The 17,037-nt window shown below is 43.7% G+C and overlaps 2 protein-coding genes across 2 annotated transcripts; both read left to right on the top strand.

Annotated features, from left to right (window-relative positions):
• Positions 1-399: 399 nt before the first annotated feature.
• On the top strand, positions 400-2,426 carry LOC125454107 (gamma-crystallin S-1-like; the record flags this gene model as incomplete). Its single annotated transcript, XM_048534474.1, has 2 exons — positions 400-648; positions 2,151-2,426. Coding segments are annotated over 2 exons (525 nt in total), but the record flags the coding sequence as incomplete, so codon positions are not given.
• Positions 2,427-9,581: 7,155 nt separating this feature from the next.
• On the top strand, positions 9,582-15,641 carry LOC125454105 (gamma-crystallin S-1-like). The gene is made up of 3 exons (XM_059647647.1): positions 9,582-9,763; positions 10,567-10,831; positions 15,363-15,641. Exons 1-3 carry the CDS (start codon positions 9,582-9,584, stop codon positions 15,639-15,641), a joined length of 726 nt encoding a protein of 241 aa, XP_059503630.1.
• The last annotated feature ends 1,396 nt before the right edge of the window (positions 15,642-17,037 follow it).

Consider the following 17,037-nt stretch of genomic DNA (forward strand, 5'->3'; position numbering starts at 1 on the left):
CGTTGGATTTTATTCTTAGTTTCTCCCTAAGTCCCAAAACCACTGCACCAGACTACATGAAAAATGAGGAGCAAACAAACTGAAAAAAAATCAATGACACATCATTGTCTTTCAAGTGCATATTTGTAATTCATGCGGTTTGCTTATTTTATTGCTGATTTTTCCTCCTGAATCATTAGAATAACAAAAAGTACAGTCCATTGCAGCATTTCTGTTCAGCTTATAAATACCAAGCTGTGGGAGACATTGAGACATTCAGTTACGAAGCTAACTGTGAGCTCAAAATGGGAAAGGCAAGATGACCATTTTTTTTGTATTGTATAGACATGCATTTCAATTTTATATCATGCATTAAATATCTCCATTTTCTAAATTAATAACTGCAAGTGATGTTTATTTGCACAGATCATCTTTTACGAGGACAGGAACTTCCAGGGTCCGCACTATGAGTGCAGCAGTGACTGTGCCAACCTGACCCCTTACTTCAGCCGCTGTAACTCCATCCGTGTTGAGAGTGACTGGTGGGTGTTGTATGAGAGGCCCAATTACATGGGATACCAGTATGTTCTGACCCGGGGAGAATATCCTGACTACCAGCGCTGGATGGGATTCAATGACTGTATCAAGTCATGTCGCTCCTACCCACAGGTAAATTATAAGTCTGTGATTGTTGAATCTTGTGCCAATAATATGTGAAAAATTGCCCACAACCTCAAGAACAAAGCATGTTTGTGTTCTCTTCACTAGGTTCTATCACTGAACCTATACAAAATTAATAATTGGGTCATTTACATAATCAGCACTAATAATTCACAAGGTATTAAGCATTACAGTTAGCTGTAGGGACTGTGGGTAACTTCAAATGAATAGAAAACCTTCCTGTCATTTCTACTAGCATAGTTGCTGTGACTAGTTGTCTTTACTGTTGCAGTAGTGAAGATATACAGGTAGGTTTTCTGGAGTACTGCCCAGATGAAAGAAAGATATGTCTTCACCATTATCTCAATGGCAGTTAGGGATTGGCAATAGCTGCTGGCCTTGCCAACAAGTTCACATCTCCTGCCTGCATAAGAATTCATTCACGTAATGTGGAAAGAGACCGACATGAGTACCTGTGCCTGAACCTCTGCTTGAAGGTGAAAGGACGGTCAGCAAGTAGACATTTTAAGGCTTCAAGATGGCACTTCAACCAATACACTTCAGCAAGGGGAAGACATCCTCTAGGCAACCAATGATGTATAAGTTGTGAATTTTTAAAATCTGGTCATGTAGTGTGTTCAATGGAAAAAATTCAGGACATTAACCCAGAAACTCATTGCCTTGCAGATTTTCATGTCTTCCGTCTTTACCTGTTAGAACTCGATTCACCATTGTAATGAGGCTGTAGAAACTGAAAAGCTATTTGCAGAGTCTGTTTTAATATCCAGCTGCTTGGAGTGATGGATGGGAGGAGTGTTTGAAGGAATCTGAATGGAGGGGGGCAGTCTTTGAACTTCACTCTCACTGGAGTTGATCCACACCTTAGGGAACGTGATGGACCAGTGGCCTACTAATCCAGTGAACCCATGCATGGTCTGAGATCTGTGTTCAAATCTCACAATGGAAGATGGTGAATTGAATTCATTATTTTTAAAACATCTGGAATTAAGAACCCGATGATGACCATCAATACATAAGGAAGGGAAACTGCCATCTTTACCCAGTGTGGCCTATATGTGATATCAGACCCACAGCAATGTGGTTGATTCTTAACTGTCCCCTGGGCAATTAGGGATGTGCAATCAATGCTGCCGTGCCAGTGGTGTCCTCATCCTGCAAATAAACTTTTAAAAAAGCCATCAGTCAGTCCCAGTAATAAAAATAACAGCATTGCTCAGTTCAGCATCTAATCTCAATTAATTAGATTCAAATTTGTGCACAACTTTACCAATTACAGTCCAATGATAATACAGTTATTGGTGGTATTTATGTTAAAATGGAACTGTTGAATCAGGCACTGCTACTTATTTTTCCATTTATTCTTATTTTAATATAAAAACTGAGTGATCAATTATTTAATGTCAAATTCCTTCCTTTTCCATAACTAAATATATAGACACTGACTATATCCTTACAGCTGCATTACTAATATGATCTCATTACTATTGCAGTACCGAGGAGGGTCCTACAGAATGAGGATTTACGAGAGGCCGGACTTTGGAGGGCAGATGATGGAATTCATGGAAGACTGTCCATCTGTCTACGATCGTTTCCGTTACCGTGACATCCACTCCTGCCACGTGATGGACGGTTACTGGATCTTCTATGAACATCCCAGCTACAGGGGGCGGCAGTACTTCATGAGACCCGGTGAATACAGGAGATACACAGACTGGGGAGGCTACAGCTCAACTGTCGGATCTTTCAGGCGCATGAGAGATTTCTAAATTGTTACTGAAAAGAATAAAATTGTTACGCTGAAATATTCTGAAATATATTAAAATACATTTTTCTTGATGCATTTTGATGTCTTTGTTCATTTTCACATCTCTTGGAAAAAATAAATTATATTTCAGATATAGAGTGTGTCTCATACACAATATTTTAGACGGAGATAATGATATAATGAATATCATTAAATTAAACAATGATAAAACTTACGTTCATTGGATAGGTAGTCACACATCAGCTGAGCTTCTTCATAATGAATAATGGAAAACAGCGACTTTCAATTTTCGACAGAAAATTGCGGTGATTCAATAGTTATTCACAGTCCAAAGATCCACATGGCATATTATATTGATTTTAATAAATAGAAAATTACAATTACTATAGGTCAGACTGGTATCCAAATTTGCTGTTCAACTCTTTAGCTTCCCCCATTTTGTTTTTGATCATGATAAAATGAGTTGATGATCCTTCTATATCTTGTCCTGCCAGTCAACCATTCTTGTTTCAATCCCACTGCATTTACATCTTTCAAGCCACAGCCTTCCACCAAAATTTTGAACTTCCTCTTCTTCTTATTGCTTGCAGGCCTATCTTCATCACTTGCCTGATGTCTTCTCCTTCCACAACCGATGACCACAAAATCTCATTCTCGTCTCAGCTTTTTGTTTGATGCTGTCACAATATTCACTGTCTTTCTACTGTATTGGTTTCTGATCTTATCATTCTTTGTCAGTCTTCACATCCATCTTCATTTTTCCCTCTTATTACATTGTTCCTTTCTCTTTGATGTTTTACAACATATATGAAGCTGGTCTCACATCATTTTCTAATTATTCCTTTTAGCTTTTGCAGTAGTTTTCTACTGTATCAGTCTCCACCGCACTTTGTTGAACTACTGCATCCAATAACCTAATCTATTGCTTATTTCCATTCCCATTCTTTTATCCATTGTCGCCACTGATGCCAGAAACTTGAAGCCAAATTTGGTTTCAATCTCTGAGCAAAATATCTGTATCGCACCAAGTATGGATTTTATGAATAATTATTGATTTCAAAGCACCTTTGTGAGAATTTACATTTGTCTTGATACTGAATCTCAATTCTCTGCTTCCTTTTTTGACAGATTAGTTTGGTAATTACTGTTTTTCAGGGAGTTTAGTAAAATGAATCAGGCCTATTTCAAAGAATCAGAATTGACCCTCTTTTATGCAAAATGGAAAAATAACTTGATTTGATTTATCATTCTTTTCATTTGAATCTCTGTTCTAGACTATCAATGCAATGCTGCTTGGCAATTGGAACATTTCTTTAATTGCATAGCTAGACAGTCTGAATGCCCTGGAGAAACAGCAGATCAGGGGATGCACCTGTGATGGAATTCACGACCTAACTGCCGATTCAATGCATGAGAAAAATCCAGAAGAATCACCCTTAATTATATCCTCAATTTAGATCTTGTATGAGAAGGTCATTTAATTATTACTAAGTACTGAAATTGCAAATGGTATGTCATATTTCAACATTCCCTTCAGTAAAATGAAACCCTCTTCTAATTTCCCTTCACATACTTTAGCTGATGATCTTTAAAGGCCTCTGCTTCACTATGTAAAAGCCATTTTCTTTTATTTAACTTTAAAGATCTTTGAGAGTTTTTTTTATATTTTCTGCTCCAAATAAAACAGCCCCAGGTTCTTTTGTCACTCTTCATTATCCAAAATATCAAATGCTTTGCATAATGTTAAACTTCTCATTTCCTATGGTTTTGATATCTTTTCTAAAGTGAGAAACATAAAAGTGAACATAACTGTCTGTCTGCAAAGCAACCAAGCATTGAGTATTCCTGGCTTAGTTACCTCTTTGTTTACTGAGCTCAAGCTCAAATTTATAATAACATGCCTTCGTTTAAATATTTGTTTGCACAAAACCTTCTTGCTGCTGTACTCCTGTGAATGCATGAGAGTGGACAATTGCTTGTATTTTGAAGTGGCAGTAGCACCAAAACTGTGAGCAACTTCTTGAGTCTGCACAGTTAAAAGCAGAAATCCAGAAGCTGCTGCAAGTGATGTTATTTCCTCTTCAGCATGTGTGTTGTTGATATCACCAAGAATCAAGTAGAAATATTGATCTAATGAGAACTTTCTCCAACGTTTGTTGAATAGTAAAATAAGTGTAAATGTCACATCTTAACGTATGATGAACGGCTAAGGATCCTGGGATTGTACTCATTCGAGTTTAGAAGGTTGAGGGGAGATCTAATAGAAACTTACAAGATAATGTATGGCTTAGAAGAGGTGGATGCTAGGAAGTTGTTTCCGTTAGGCAGAGAGACTAGGACCCGTGGGCACAGCCTTAAAATTAGAGGGGGTAAATTTAAAACTGAAGTGAGACGACATTTCTTCAGCCAGAGAGTGGTGAGCATGTGGAATCCATTGCCACGAAGTGCAGCGGAGGCCGGGATGTTGGATGCCTTTAAGGCAGAGATCGACAAATTCTTGATCTCACAAGGAATCAAGGGCTACGGGGGGAGTGCAGGGAAGTGGAGTTGAAATGCCCATTAGCCATGATTTAAATGGTGGAGTGGACTCGATGGGCCAAATGGCCTTACTTCCACTCCTATGTCTTATGGTCTTATGGTCTTATGGCCTTGTATCATGAGGAGTAGTTGGCCTTTTTAATGACTGACCATGTTGAAAATGACGTCTAATAATGCTCAAATGGCCCTTGTTGAATATTTATTGATTGTCAAATTTCTGTATTATGCTTGAATTCGCACATACCTTTAAAATTACTTAATTCTTTAAAGTTTGTGTACAACATTTTAACTTCTGCCTTAATCCCATGCGTAAGTCTGAATCGTTCATTTTGTCATCTGTGAACAGTAACATTAAAAGGGAAGATATTCAATGGTTTTTACTCTCTGGTTTGCTATCTTTGAGAATACTTCAAAGTGATTGACTGGTTACCCTGTCTGATGCTATTGTTGGTGACAGACATTGGGAGAACCTCACTGCCCCATCATTAATTTCAAACTTGCTGGGTAAAAGTAAATTTAGATGACCAAGATCACTAAAGCTGCACAACGAATACCAGTCACGTTTGGACATAGAACAGTTTTTCCGCCGCCTTCGCCTCCACGCTTACTTCTTCAACCGGGAACCCAACCCTCCTTCCACTGACCCCTTCACCCGCTTCCAACACAAGTCCTCCTCCTGGACACCACCCCCAGGCCTCCTACCATCCCTTGACCTCTTCATCTCCAACTGCCGTCGAGACATTAACCGCCTCAACCTCTCTACCCCCTCACCCACTCCAACCTCTCCCCTACAGAACGGGCAGCCCTCCGCTCCCTCCGCTCCAACCCCAACCTCACCATCAAACACTCAGACGAGGGTGGCGCAGTGGTAGTATGGCGCACTGACCTCTACATCGCCGAGGCCAAACGCCAACTCTCCGACACCACCTCCTACCGCCCCCTCGATCATGACCCCACCCCCGAGCACCAGACCATCATCTCCAACACCGTTCATGACCTCATCACCTCAGGGGACCTCCCACCCACAGCCTCCAACCTCACTGTTCCCCAACCCCGCACGGCCCGTTTCTATCTCTTTCCCAAAATCCACAAACCTGCCTGCCCTGGTCGACCCATTGTCTCAGCCTGCTCCTGCCCCACCGAACTCATCTCCACCTTATCTGGACTCCATTTTCTCCCCTTTGGACCAGGAACTCCCTACCTACTTCCGTGACACCACCCACCCCCTCCACCTTCTCCAGGACTTCCAAATCCCTGGCCCCCAACACCTCATTTTCACCATGGACGTCCAGTCCCTATACACCTGTATTCCGCATGCAGATGGCCTCAAGGGCCTCTGCTTCTTCCTGTCCCGCAGGCCTGACCAGTCCCCCTCCAACGACACCCTCATCCGCCTAGCCGAACTCGTCCTCACCCTCAACAACTTCTCTTTCGATTCTGCCTACTTCCTACAGACAAAGGGGGGGGGCCATGGGCACCTGCATGAGCCCCAGCGATGCCTGCCTCTTTGTAGGTTACGTGGAACAGTCCCTCTTCATCGCCTACACAGGCCCCAAACCCCACCTCTTCCTCCGTTACATTGATGACTGTGTTGGCGCCGCCTCTTGCTCCCCAGAGGAGCTCGAACAGTTCATCCACTTCACCAACACCTTCCACCCCAACCTCAAGTTCACCTGGGCCATCTCCAACACATCCCTCACCTTTCTGGACCTCTCAGTCTCCATCTCAGGCAACTAGCTTGTAACTGCTGTCCATTTCAAGCCCACTGACTCCCACAGCTACCTAGAATACACCTCCTCCCACCCACCCTCCTGCAAAAATTCCATCCCCTATTCCCAATTCCTCCACCTCCGCCGCATCTGCTCCCAGGATGAAGCATTCCACTCCCGCACATCCCAGATGTCCAAGTTCTTCAAGGACCGCAACTTTCCCCCACAGTGGTCGAGAATGCCCTTGACTGCGTCTCCCGCATTTCCCGCAACACATCCCTCACACCCCGTCCCCGCCACAACCGCCCAAAGAGAATCCCCCTCATTCTCACTCACCACCCCACCAACCTCCGGATACAACGCATCATCCTCCAACACTTCCACCATCTACAATCCAACCCCACCACCCAAGACATTTTTCCATCCCCACCCTTGTCTGCTTTCCAGAGAGACCACTCTCTCCGTGACTCCCTTGTTCGCTCCACACTGCCCTCCAACCCCACCACACCCGGCACCTTCTCCTGCAACCACAGGAAGTGCTACACTTGCCCCCACACCTCCTCCCTCACCCCCATCCCAGGTCCCAAGATGACTTTCCATATTAAGCAGAGGTTCACCTGCACATCTGCCAATGTGGTATACTGTATCCATTGTACCCAGTCTGGCTTCCTCTACATTGGGAAACCAAGTGGAGGCTTGGGGATCACTTTGCAGAACACCTCCGCTCGGTTCGCAATAAACAACTGCACCTCCCAGTCGTGAACCATTTCAACTCCCCCTCCCATTCTTTAGATGACATGTTCACCATGGGCCTCCTGCAGTGCCACAATGATGCCACCCGAAGGTTGCAGGAACAGCAACTCATATTCCGCTTGGGAACCCTGCAGCCCAATGGTATCAATGTGGACTTCACCAGCTTCAAAATCTCCCCTTCCCCCACCGTATTACAAAACCAGCCCAGTTCGTCCCCTCCCCCCACTGCATCACACAACCAACCCAGCTCTTCCCTTCCCCCCGCTGCATCCCAAAACCAGCCCAGCCTGTCTCTGCCTCCCTAACCTGTTCTTCTCTCACCCATCCCTTCCTCCCACCCCAAGCCGCACCTCCATTTCCTACCTACTAACCTCATCCCACCTCCTTGACCTGTCCCTCTTCCCTGGACTGACCTATCCCCTCCCTACCTCCCCACCTACACTCTCCTCTCCACTTTTCTTCTTTTCTCTCCATCTTCGGTCCACCTTCCCCTCTCTCCCTATTTATTCCAGAACCCTCACCCCATCCCCTTCTCTGATGAAGGGTCTAGGCCTGAAACGTCAGCTTTTGTACTCCTGAGACGCTGCTTGGCCTGCTGTGTTCATCCAGCTTCACACTTTGTTATCTTGGATTCTCCAGCATCTGCAGTTCCCATTATCTCTGATACAGCTTTGTATGAGCTCAGCAGTGAGTGATATCATTTTGCTGCTGGCAAAGAATCCAATGCATTAGAACCATTAATTTAAACTTTATAACGAACCATCACCTGTATTCCATGATTGCTACATGCTGCATTGCAATTACCGTGACGGAGATACCACCGACTGAATTAGATTCTAAATTTCAGTGTCTATATATTTTACCTGGAAGAATGAGTAGCAGTCGTAGGAATCATGACTTGAATATTTAAACATTGAGAGTTGATTACTGGTTTATAAGTGGAAATAAAATGACAAAAAAACTGACTTTGTTGGCCAAGTTTTGCTTGTAAAACTGGAGGTTCCAATTGATAATCTTTTGTGTAGAAATGGAGATTCTGAATACCAATGATTACTAAATGATTAATCATACTTTTTAAATTCTCCCTTGAAACTATTTTATCCTAGCTACTTATGTGTTAAATTTGATAAAACATAGTACAAGGTGTTGGGAAAATGGTTCACATGGAAATTTCTGGTAAGTTTTTCTCAAGTTGAAAGATAGATTAAATGTGAAACTCTGAAATAGAACATTCAAATGGGAAGCTGGTTAATTAGCCTAGTTAGACAGAAGCTGCTGGACAGTGTCAGTTATCTGTCAATCACTTATAAGGAGGTTTCATGGAATAGAATTTAATTTTTGTAGCGGGAAACTGAACTGGATTCAACTTGACGAGTGAGTCATCATTAAGCTACAAAAGTAAACGTTGAAAAATTGCACAGTGTAAAATGAAACATGGGGAGGAAATGATTCCTGCTTATGAGAGAATTTGGTACACAGAAATTTCTGTTCAGGTTTTCTTAAGTTAAAATTTAGTTTAACAGTCATACTCTGAAATGGAACCTTAGAACATCAAGCTAGTTAGGTAATCCAATTAGACAAGAAATGCTTAGCAGTTTCAAGCAGTTCTTAAGGACAATATCTCTAGTTGTCTCCAATTTGGGAAATTCTGTTCAACTTTGGTTATTGAACTTAGCCTGACATTTTTCATTGTTACTTGACTGGAATGGTTGCATTTTTGCTCTTATCCTTAGTACAGGTTTAAGGTGAGAGGGGAAAAATTTAAGAGGGATCTAAAGGGCAACTTTTTCATGCAATGAGTGGTCCATGTCTGGAATGAGCTGCCAGACGAAGTGGAGGTGCTGGTAAAATTAGAACATTTAATAGGCATCTGAATAGGAACATGAATAGGATAGGTTTGGAGGGATGTGGGCGAAATGCTGGCAAATGGCATCAGATTAATTTAGGCTCCCTGGTCAGCATGGACGAGTGACCGAAGGGTCTTTTTTGTGCCGTACTATGTGACTCTATGACTCTATAATTGCAGTTTAACCTGGAAGGACATTATGGGCCTTGGATAGTGAGAAAGAGGAGGTAGGACCACTGCTTTTGCTTTTGCTGGTCTTGTGTGGGAGAGCGCTGTGGGAGTGGAAGAGGCTGTTGAGACTGATAGAGGAATGGGCCAGGGTGCTTTGAAGGATATTGACCCCACAGAAAGAAGGGAAGATGTGTTTGCTGGTGGCATCGCGCTAGTAGAAATACGAGACACGGCTTGCTCGCACAGCAAGTTTGATGGAATGGAAGATAAGAACAACGGAGATGTGGAGATGGGCTTAGATTTCAGACCAGGGAGCAAGGAGTGTGTGTGGCACTGGGATTTACAGTGGTTTTGTTACAAGAGAGGGAACAAAGATCATTAATTTAAATGCATGGGCTTTAAAAGCATCATAGGATGTCGATGGAAATCAGGGATATGGCATTGAGATGGATGATAAGTCATGGTCATACAGATTAGTGGAGCAGATACGAAGTGATGAATAGCCTGCTTCTGCTGATAATTTTGGCTTTTTCTATTCTTATGCATCTTGCATAATGCTGTGCAACATTTCTCCACCAAAGATCTGAGATTTTCTGAAATCGTACATGAAATGTTTCTAACGTAGTTATATCACAATGGTTTTCCACCATGCATCATGGAGCCAGTTTTTAATGGATAGATTTGTCCCCATTTTAATCAGTTCAGCAGGGGATGATCCTGTCACGTTGCAAACAAAACCGTATCAGAATTGTGACTTTTATGAAGGTTCAGCAGAACCAGGGCATGGAAAGCATAGAATGCTCTCGGACACTGTGCTCCTTTGCAAAATAACAATTAAATTATGTGTTGGCGAAGAGAAACAATCGATGCACATCATTTGCCTTTGAACTTATCCTCTTTACTTTGTGTGTGACATGTGTTTTGTTGCATTTTTGCTGATTTCCAGTTCTGAATCAACTTAATGGCAAATGTACAGCAGCATATAAATAGCAAGCTGTGTCACCCAGAGCTGCAATCAGTCAGTTACTTCGCTAACTGTGGGTTCAAAATGGGAAAGGTAAGAATGTTGTATTTATTGCATTATTATCTGTTTTTTACTATTTCTTTCTTTAACCATTTTTGAGTATAACATGTATCCTTCCACAGATCATCTTTTACGAGGACAGGAACTTCCAGGGTCGGCACTATGAGTGCAGCAGTGACTGTGCCGACCTGTCCCCTTACTTCAGCCGCTGTAACTCCATCCGTGTTGAGAGTGACTGGTGGGTGCTGTATGAGAAACCCAATTACATGGGATACCAGTATGTTCTGACCAGGGGAGAATATCCTGACTATCAGCACTGGATGGGATTCAATGACCGTGTCAGGTCATGCCGCTCCTATCCACAGGTAAATTAATATTTATTTATGAGGGATGATTGTCAGTTTTGTCAGCATCAAATAATGTTAATAATCTCCATCATTTGCTGAGTTAGGTGTCTTAGAGAGAGGACTAGAAATTGACTTGGGTGTTCATCACTGACATTGTTCATATATTGTGAAAACATCTATTTGATTCAGCTGTATTACATATGTTGTGAGCTAGTCTTTCGAGAAGTTATACGTTCAGAAGATTTGCTATTGTTGAAATGCTTCAATAGGTTTACTTTCAAATTGGATGCTTAACACTTGCAATTTTGGTTCAGCCTCTTTTGCAGCAGAAGGTTCGATATTTGTTGAGTGGTATGTGCTTCTATTGAATAGGCTTTTGTAGTTGAAATGTGGAAATACAGACTCACATCACTTGGAAATAGCAATTTATCAGCTTCAGATGCATTTGGGGAATAGTTGTATGAGTATCCTTCTCAGCATCAAGCACATGTGGCTGCAGGTGTCTCCAACATGAACAGAAGAACATTTGGCTGCATAGCATTACCTTCTATGGCATTACAGATCTAAGCTTCACACCCAGAAAAATCCAATCATTCAGTAGGATAATTTAATTGTAAATATGGATCAAATATTGAGAAGTAAGAACTGAATTATTAGGTTGCATTGTTATAACTAATACACTCATCTGCTGATAAGTGGATGGCTTGGATAGGATCTGCAAAAATATGTTATCAGTGCTCCTAATGTTATATGTACTTATGCTATTTACAGCCTAGAAACAGGCCATTTTGCCCAAAAGGCCTGATATTCCATTTATGTTCTTCATTATCGACCAACATTAGTATAACTTCAGACTCCCTCATGTATATATCTAATATCATCTTCAATGCATGTATGCTAAACATCTCAGTAACTCCTGATGCTAATGATTTCCACATTCTAACCACCCTCTTGGGAAAGGTGTAAATCCCAAGTTCACTGTTGAGGTTACTAATGGCTGGTTAGCTCAGTTACCTTGATGGCAACCATATAGTTCAGTTCTTACTCCTGAGATTAGAAGGTATAGAGCTCGATGAACACAGCAGGCTGAGCAGCATCAGAAGAACAGGAAAGCTTTCATCCAATTCTACACCTTGTTATCACAGGAGTAAGACCTGAACTATATGGTTGCCATCAAGGTAACTGAACTAACCAGCCATTAGTAACCTCAACAGTGTATAGTAGGAATTGTAGATACTGGCGAATCTGAGATAACAAGGTGTAGAGCTGGATGAACACAGCAGACCAAGCAGCATCAGAAGAACAGGAAAGCTTTTATCCAAGATAATAAAATGTGAGGCTGGATGAACACAGCAGGCCAAGCAGCATATTATCACTTTCTATCTGTGATTGCTTGTCATTGCCTTCCAGGTCTTAAGAGCAGGCTGAGGAGATAGGCCCAATTTCATCTCAGCAGGAGTAAGAACTGTTTCAGAGATAGTAGGAATTGCAGATGCTGGAGAGTCTGAGATAACAAGATGTAGAGTTGGATAAAAGCTTCAGAGATAATGGGAACTGCAGATGCTGGAGAATTCCAAGATAATAAAATGTGAGGCTGGATGAACACAGCAGGCCAAGCAGCATCTCAGGAGCACAAAAGCTGACGTTTCGGGCCTAGACCCTTCATCAGAGAGGGGGATGGGGTGAGGGTTCTGGAATAAATAGGGAGAGAAGGGGAGGCAGACCGAAGATGGAGAGAAAAGAAGATAGGTGGAGAGGAGAATAAAGGTGGGGAGGTAGGGAGGGGATAGGTCAGTCCAGGGAAGATGGACAGGTCAAGGAGGTGGGATGAGGTTAGTAGGTAGGAGATGGAGGTGCAGCTTGGGGTGGGAGGAAGGGATGGGTGAGAGGAAGAACAGGTTAGGGAGGCAGAGACAGGTTGGACTGGTTTTGGGATGCAGTGGGTGGAGGGGAAGAGCTGGGCTGGTTGTGTGGTGCAGTGGGGGGAGGGGACGAACTGGGCTGGTTTTGGGATGCGGTGGGGGAAGCGGAGATTTTGAAGCTGGTGAAGTCCACATTGATACCATTGGGCTGCAGGGTTCCCAAGCGGAATATGAGTTGCTGTTCCTGCAACCTTCGGGTGGCATCATTGTGGCACTGCAGGAGGCCCATGATGGGCAGGTCATCTAAAGAATGGGAGGGGGAGTGGAAATGGTTTGCGACTGGGAGGTGCTGGGAGTTGTTTATTGCGAACCGAGCGGAGGTGTTCTGCAAAGCGGTCCCCAAGCCTCCGCTTGGTTTCCCCAATGTAGAGGAAGCCAGACTGGGTACAGTGGATGCAGTATAACACATTGGCAGATGTGCAGGTGAACCTCTGCTTAATGTGGAATGTCATTTTGGGGCCTGGGATAGGGGTGTTCAGTTCACCTGGGCCATCTCCAGCACATCCCTCACCTTCCTGGATCTCTCAGTCTCCATCTCAGGCAACTAGCTTGTAACTGATGTCCATTTCAAGCCCACCGACTCCCACAGCTACCTAGAATACATCTCCTCCCACCCACCCTCCTGCAAAAATTCCATCCCCTATTCCCAATTCCTCCGCCTCTGCCGCATCTGCTCCCAGGATGAGGCATTCCATTCCCGCCCATCCCAGATGTCCAAGTTCTTCAAGGACCGCAACTTTCCCCCCACAGTGGTCGAGAACACCCTTGACCGCGTCTCCCGCATTTCCCGCAACACAGCCCTCACACCCCGCCCCCGCCACAACCGCCCAAAGAGGATCCCCCTCGTTCTCACACACCACCCCAACAACCTCCGGATACAACGCATCATCCTCTAACACTTCCGCCATCTACAATCCGACCCCACCACCCAAGACATTTTTCCATCCCCACCCTTGTCTGCTTTCCGGAGAGACCACTCTCTCCGTGACTCCCTTGTTCGCTCCACACTGCCCTCCAACCCCACCACACCCGGCACCTTCCCCTGCAACCGCAGGAAATGCTACACTTGCCCCCACACCTCCTCTCTCACCCCTATCCCAGGCCCCAAGATGACATTCCACATTAAGCAGAGGTTCACCTGCACATCTGCCAATGTGGTATACTGCATCCACTGTACCCGGTGCGGCTTCCTCTACATTGGAGAAACCAAGCGGAGGCTTGGGGACTGCTTTGCAGAACACCTCCGCTCAGTTCGCAACAAACAACTCCCAGCACCTCCCAGTCGCAAACCATTTCCACTCCCCCTCCCATTCTTTAGATGACATGTCCATCATGGGCCTCCTGCAGTGCCACAATGATGCCACCCGAAGGTTGCAGGAACAGCAACTCATATTCCGCCTGGGAACCCTGCAGCCTAATGGTATCAATGTGGACTTCACCAGTTTCAAAATCTCCCCTTCCCCAACTGCATCCCTAAACCAGCCCAGTTCGTCCCCTCCCCCCACTGCACCACACAACCAGCCCAGCTCTTCCCCTCCACCTACTGCATCCCAAAACCAGTCCAACCTGTCTCTGCCTCCCTAACCTGTTCTTCCTCTCACCCATCCCTTCCTCTCACCCCAAGCCACACTCCCATCTACCTACTAACCTCATCCCACCTCCTTGACCTGTCCATCTTCCCTGGACTGACCTATCCCCTCCCTACCTCCCCACCTATACTCTCTCCACCTATCTTCTTTTCTCTCCATCTTCGGTCTGCCTCCCCTTCTCTCCCTATTTATTCCAGAACCCTCACCCCATCCCCCTCTCTGATGAAGGGTCTAGGCCCGAAACGTCAGCTTTTGTGCTCCTGAGATGCTGCTTGGCCTGCTGTGTTCATCCAGCCTCACATTTTATTATCTTGGAATTCTCCAGCATCTGTAGTTCCCATTATCTCTTCCTCTCACCCATCCCTTCCTCCCACCCCAAGCCGCACCTCCATCTCCTACCTACTAACCTCATCCCACCTCCTTGACCTGTCCATCTTCCCTGGACTGACCTATCCCCTCCCTACCTCCCCACCTATACTCTCCTCTCCACCTATCTTCTTTTCTCTCCATCTTCGGTCCGCCTCCCCTTCTCTCCCTATTTATTCCAGAGCCCTCATCCCATCCCCCTCTCTGATGAAGGTTCTAGGCCGGAAACGTCAGCTTTTGTGCTCCTGAGATGCTGCTGGGCCTGCTGTGTTCATCCAGCCTCACATTTTATTATCTTGGAATTCTCCAGCATCTGTAGTTCCCATTATCACAGATAGAAAGTGACACAGCTGCCTCTGGGCAGAACACAAGTAAATGAATCTTATATTTGTAATCTGTATTTTTGTACTTACGTTTTTCGCCCCCTTATGTGAATTGTGAAGGCTCATCTTTATATTGAGAATTGTTTCCAACAGCCAGAATTTAATGAAATAACTGCCAATACAGATTTTCTAAAGTTAGCCAAAAACTAGTGAAAAGATCCGCACTCTCAGTTCTGCTTGGCTGTAAGGATTTGGATCTGAATCTCTTTCTTCCCAAATTTGTTATCCTTTAGAATAGGAGCTGACTACATACTTGAAGAAAATTGTAATCTTGACACTCTTTCTATAGCAGTACCGAAGAGGCGCCTACAGATTGAGGATTTACGAGAGGCCTGACTTTGGAGGACAGATGATGGAATTCACAGATGACTGTCCATCTGTCTACGATCATTTCCGTTACCATGACATCCACTCCTGCCACGTGATGGACGGTTACTGGGTCTTCTATGAACATCCCAGCTACAGAGGGCGGCAGTACTTCATGAGACCCGGTGAATACAGGAGATACACTGACTGGGAAGCAACGTATTCGACTGTTGGATCATTCAGGCGCATGAGAGATTTCTAAATTGTTGTTGAAATATTTGATTTTCTCTGTTTAAATCACTTCTGAACCTAAATAAAATAACTCCTATTTGATCATCTGCAATTGTATGGACTTTGGCACTCGGATGTTTGTGAAAAGTTTACAACACTGATGGGTATCTCCTATTCTAGAAATGACTTCAATGAGTCATTATCTACAAAACAATTCTAACTACAACATTGTACCTCATGCTCTAATTTTACAAAAGATGGTGTAAACCAGTTTAATTGATAATGTTTGCTTTTAAAAGAAGTTGAATGTTTCAATTCCACATCATTTCTGTTGGATTGTTGGAAAACTGGGATAAAATTCACACATGCCTTGGTTGAAAGGTCATTGTTTCGATTGTAAAAATGAAAAGCCCCAACAACAAAAGATATTGTGATCGCTAGGCAACCCTTGGTAATTAGAGGTAAGGAAAAGATTGATATTTTGCATATACAGCCTTTCTTGCCCCTTGGTCCAGGGTGTTAGAAATATGAGAAAAGAATGTTTCTTTATGCAGGAGCAGGATACATTTGCGATTGTTTGATGTTTTCTGTACGTTGCTCAAGCTCAGATCAGACATCCAGGGAGCTTTTAAACAATATTTACCAACAAATAGTAAGGTTGCAGAGCCCTTTTCTCTGAGCTGTACAAATCCTAATTTCCAAGCAGAGTCCTATTGCATGACTACTGTAAAACTATAAGACCATAAGACATAGGTGCTGAAACTAGACCATTCAACCCACCAAGTCTGCTCTGCCATTGAATAATGGCTGTTATGTTTCTCAACCCCATTGTTGCTCTTTCTTCCCATAACCTTTGAGCCCCTTGAAAATCAAGAACCTTACTTATCACTAACTTAAATGTACTCAATGACCTGGCCTCCACAGCCTTCCGTGGCAGCGAATTCCATAGATTCACCACTCTCTAGATGAAGACATTTCTCCTTATCTCCATTCTAAAAAGTCTTCTCTTTACTTCTAAGGCTGCGTCCTTGGATCCTAGTCTCTCCTACCAATGGAAACATCTTCCCAACATCCACTCTGTCCGGACCATTCAGTATTCTGTAAGTTTCAATTAGATTTTTCCCTCATCTTTCTAAACTCCATCAAGTTTAGACCCAGAGTCCTCAAACATTCCTCATATGTTAAGCTTTTCATTCTAGGGACCATTCTCTTGAACGTCCTCTGAACCTGCTCTAGTGCCTGTATATCCTTCATGAGATTTGGGGCTCAAAACTATACAAAACACTCCAAATGTGGCCTGAGCAGATCCTTATAGAGTCTAAGAAGTACATCCCTGCTTTTATATTCAAATCCTCTCAAAATAAATGTGAAAATTGCACTTGCCTTCCTAACTACGAACTCAGCCTGCAAGTTTACCTTGAGAGTAA

Source organism: Stegostoma tigrinum, chromosome 7 (genome assembly GCF_030684315.1).
Source record: "Stegostoma tigrinum isolate sSteTig4 chromosome 7, sSteTig4.hap1, whole genome shotgun sequence".
NCBI lineage: Eukaryota > Metazoa > Chordata > Chondrichthyes > Orectolobiformes > Stegostomatidae > Stegostoma > Stegostoma tigrinum.

What these genes read in the sequence shown, in the direction of transcription:
- LOC125454105 (XM_059647647.1), top strand. Translation starts at nt 9,582, where the DNA reads ATGGGCCAGGGTGCTTTGAAGGATATTGACCCCACAGAAAGAAGGGAA. An exon ending in TTCAGACCAGGGAGCAAGGA is followed by an intron (nt 9,764 to 10,566) that starts GTGTGTGTGGCA and finishes ACCATTTTTGAG; the next exon opens with TATAACATGTATCCTTCCAC. An exon ending in CATGCCGCTCCTATCCACAG is followed by an intron (nt 10,832 to 15,362) that starts GTAAATTAATAT and finishes CTCTTTCTATAG; the next exon opens with CAGTACCGAAGAGGCGCCTA.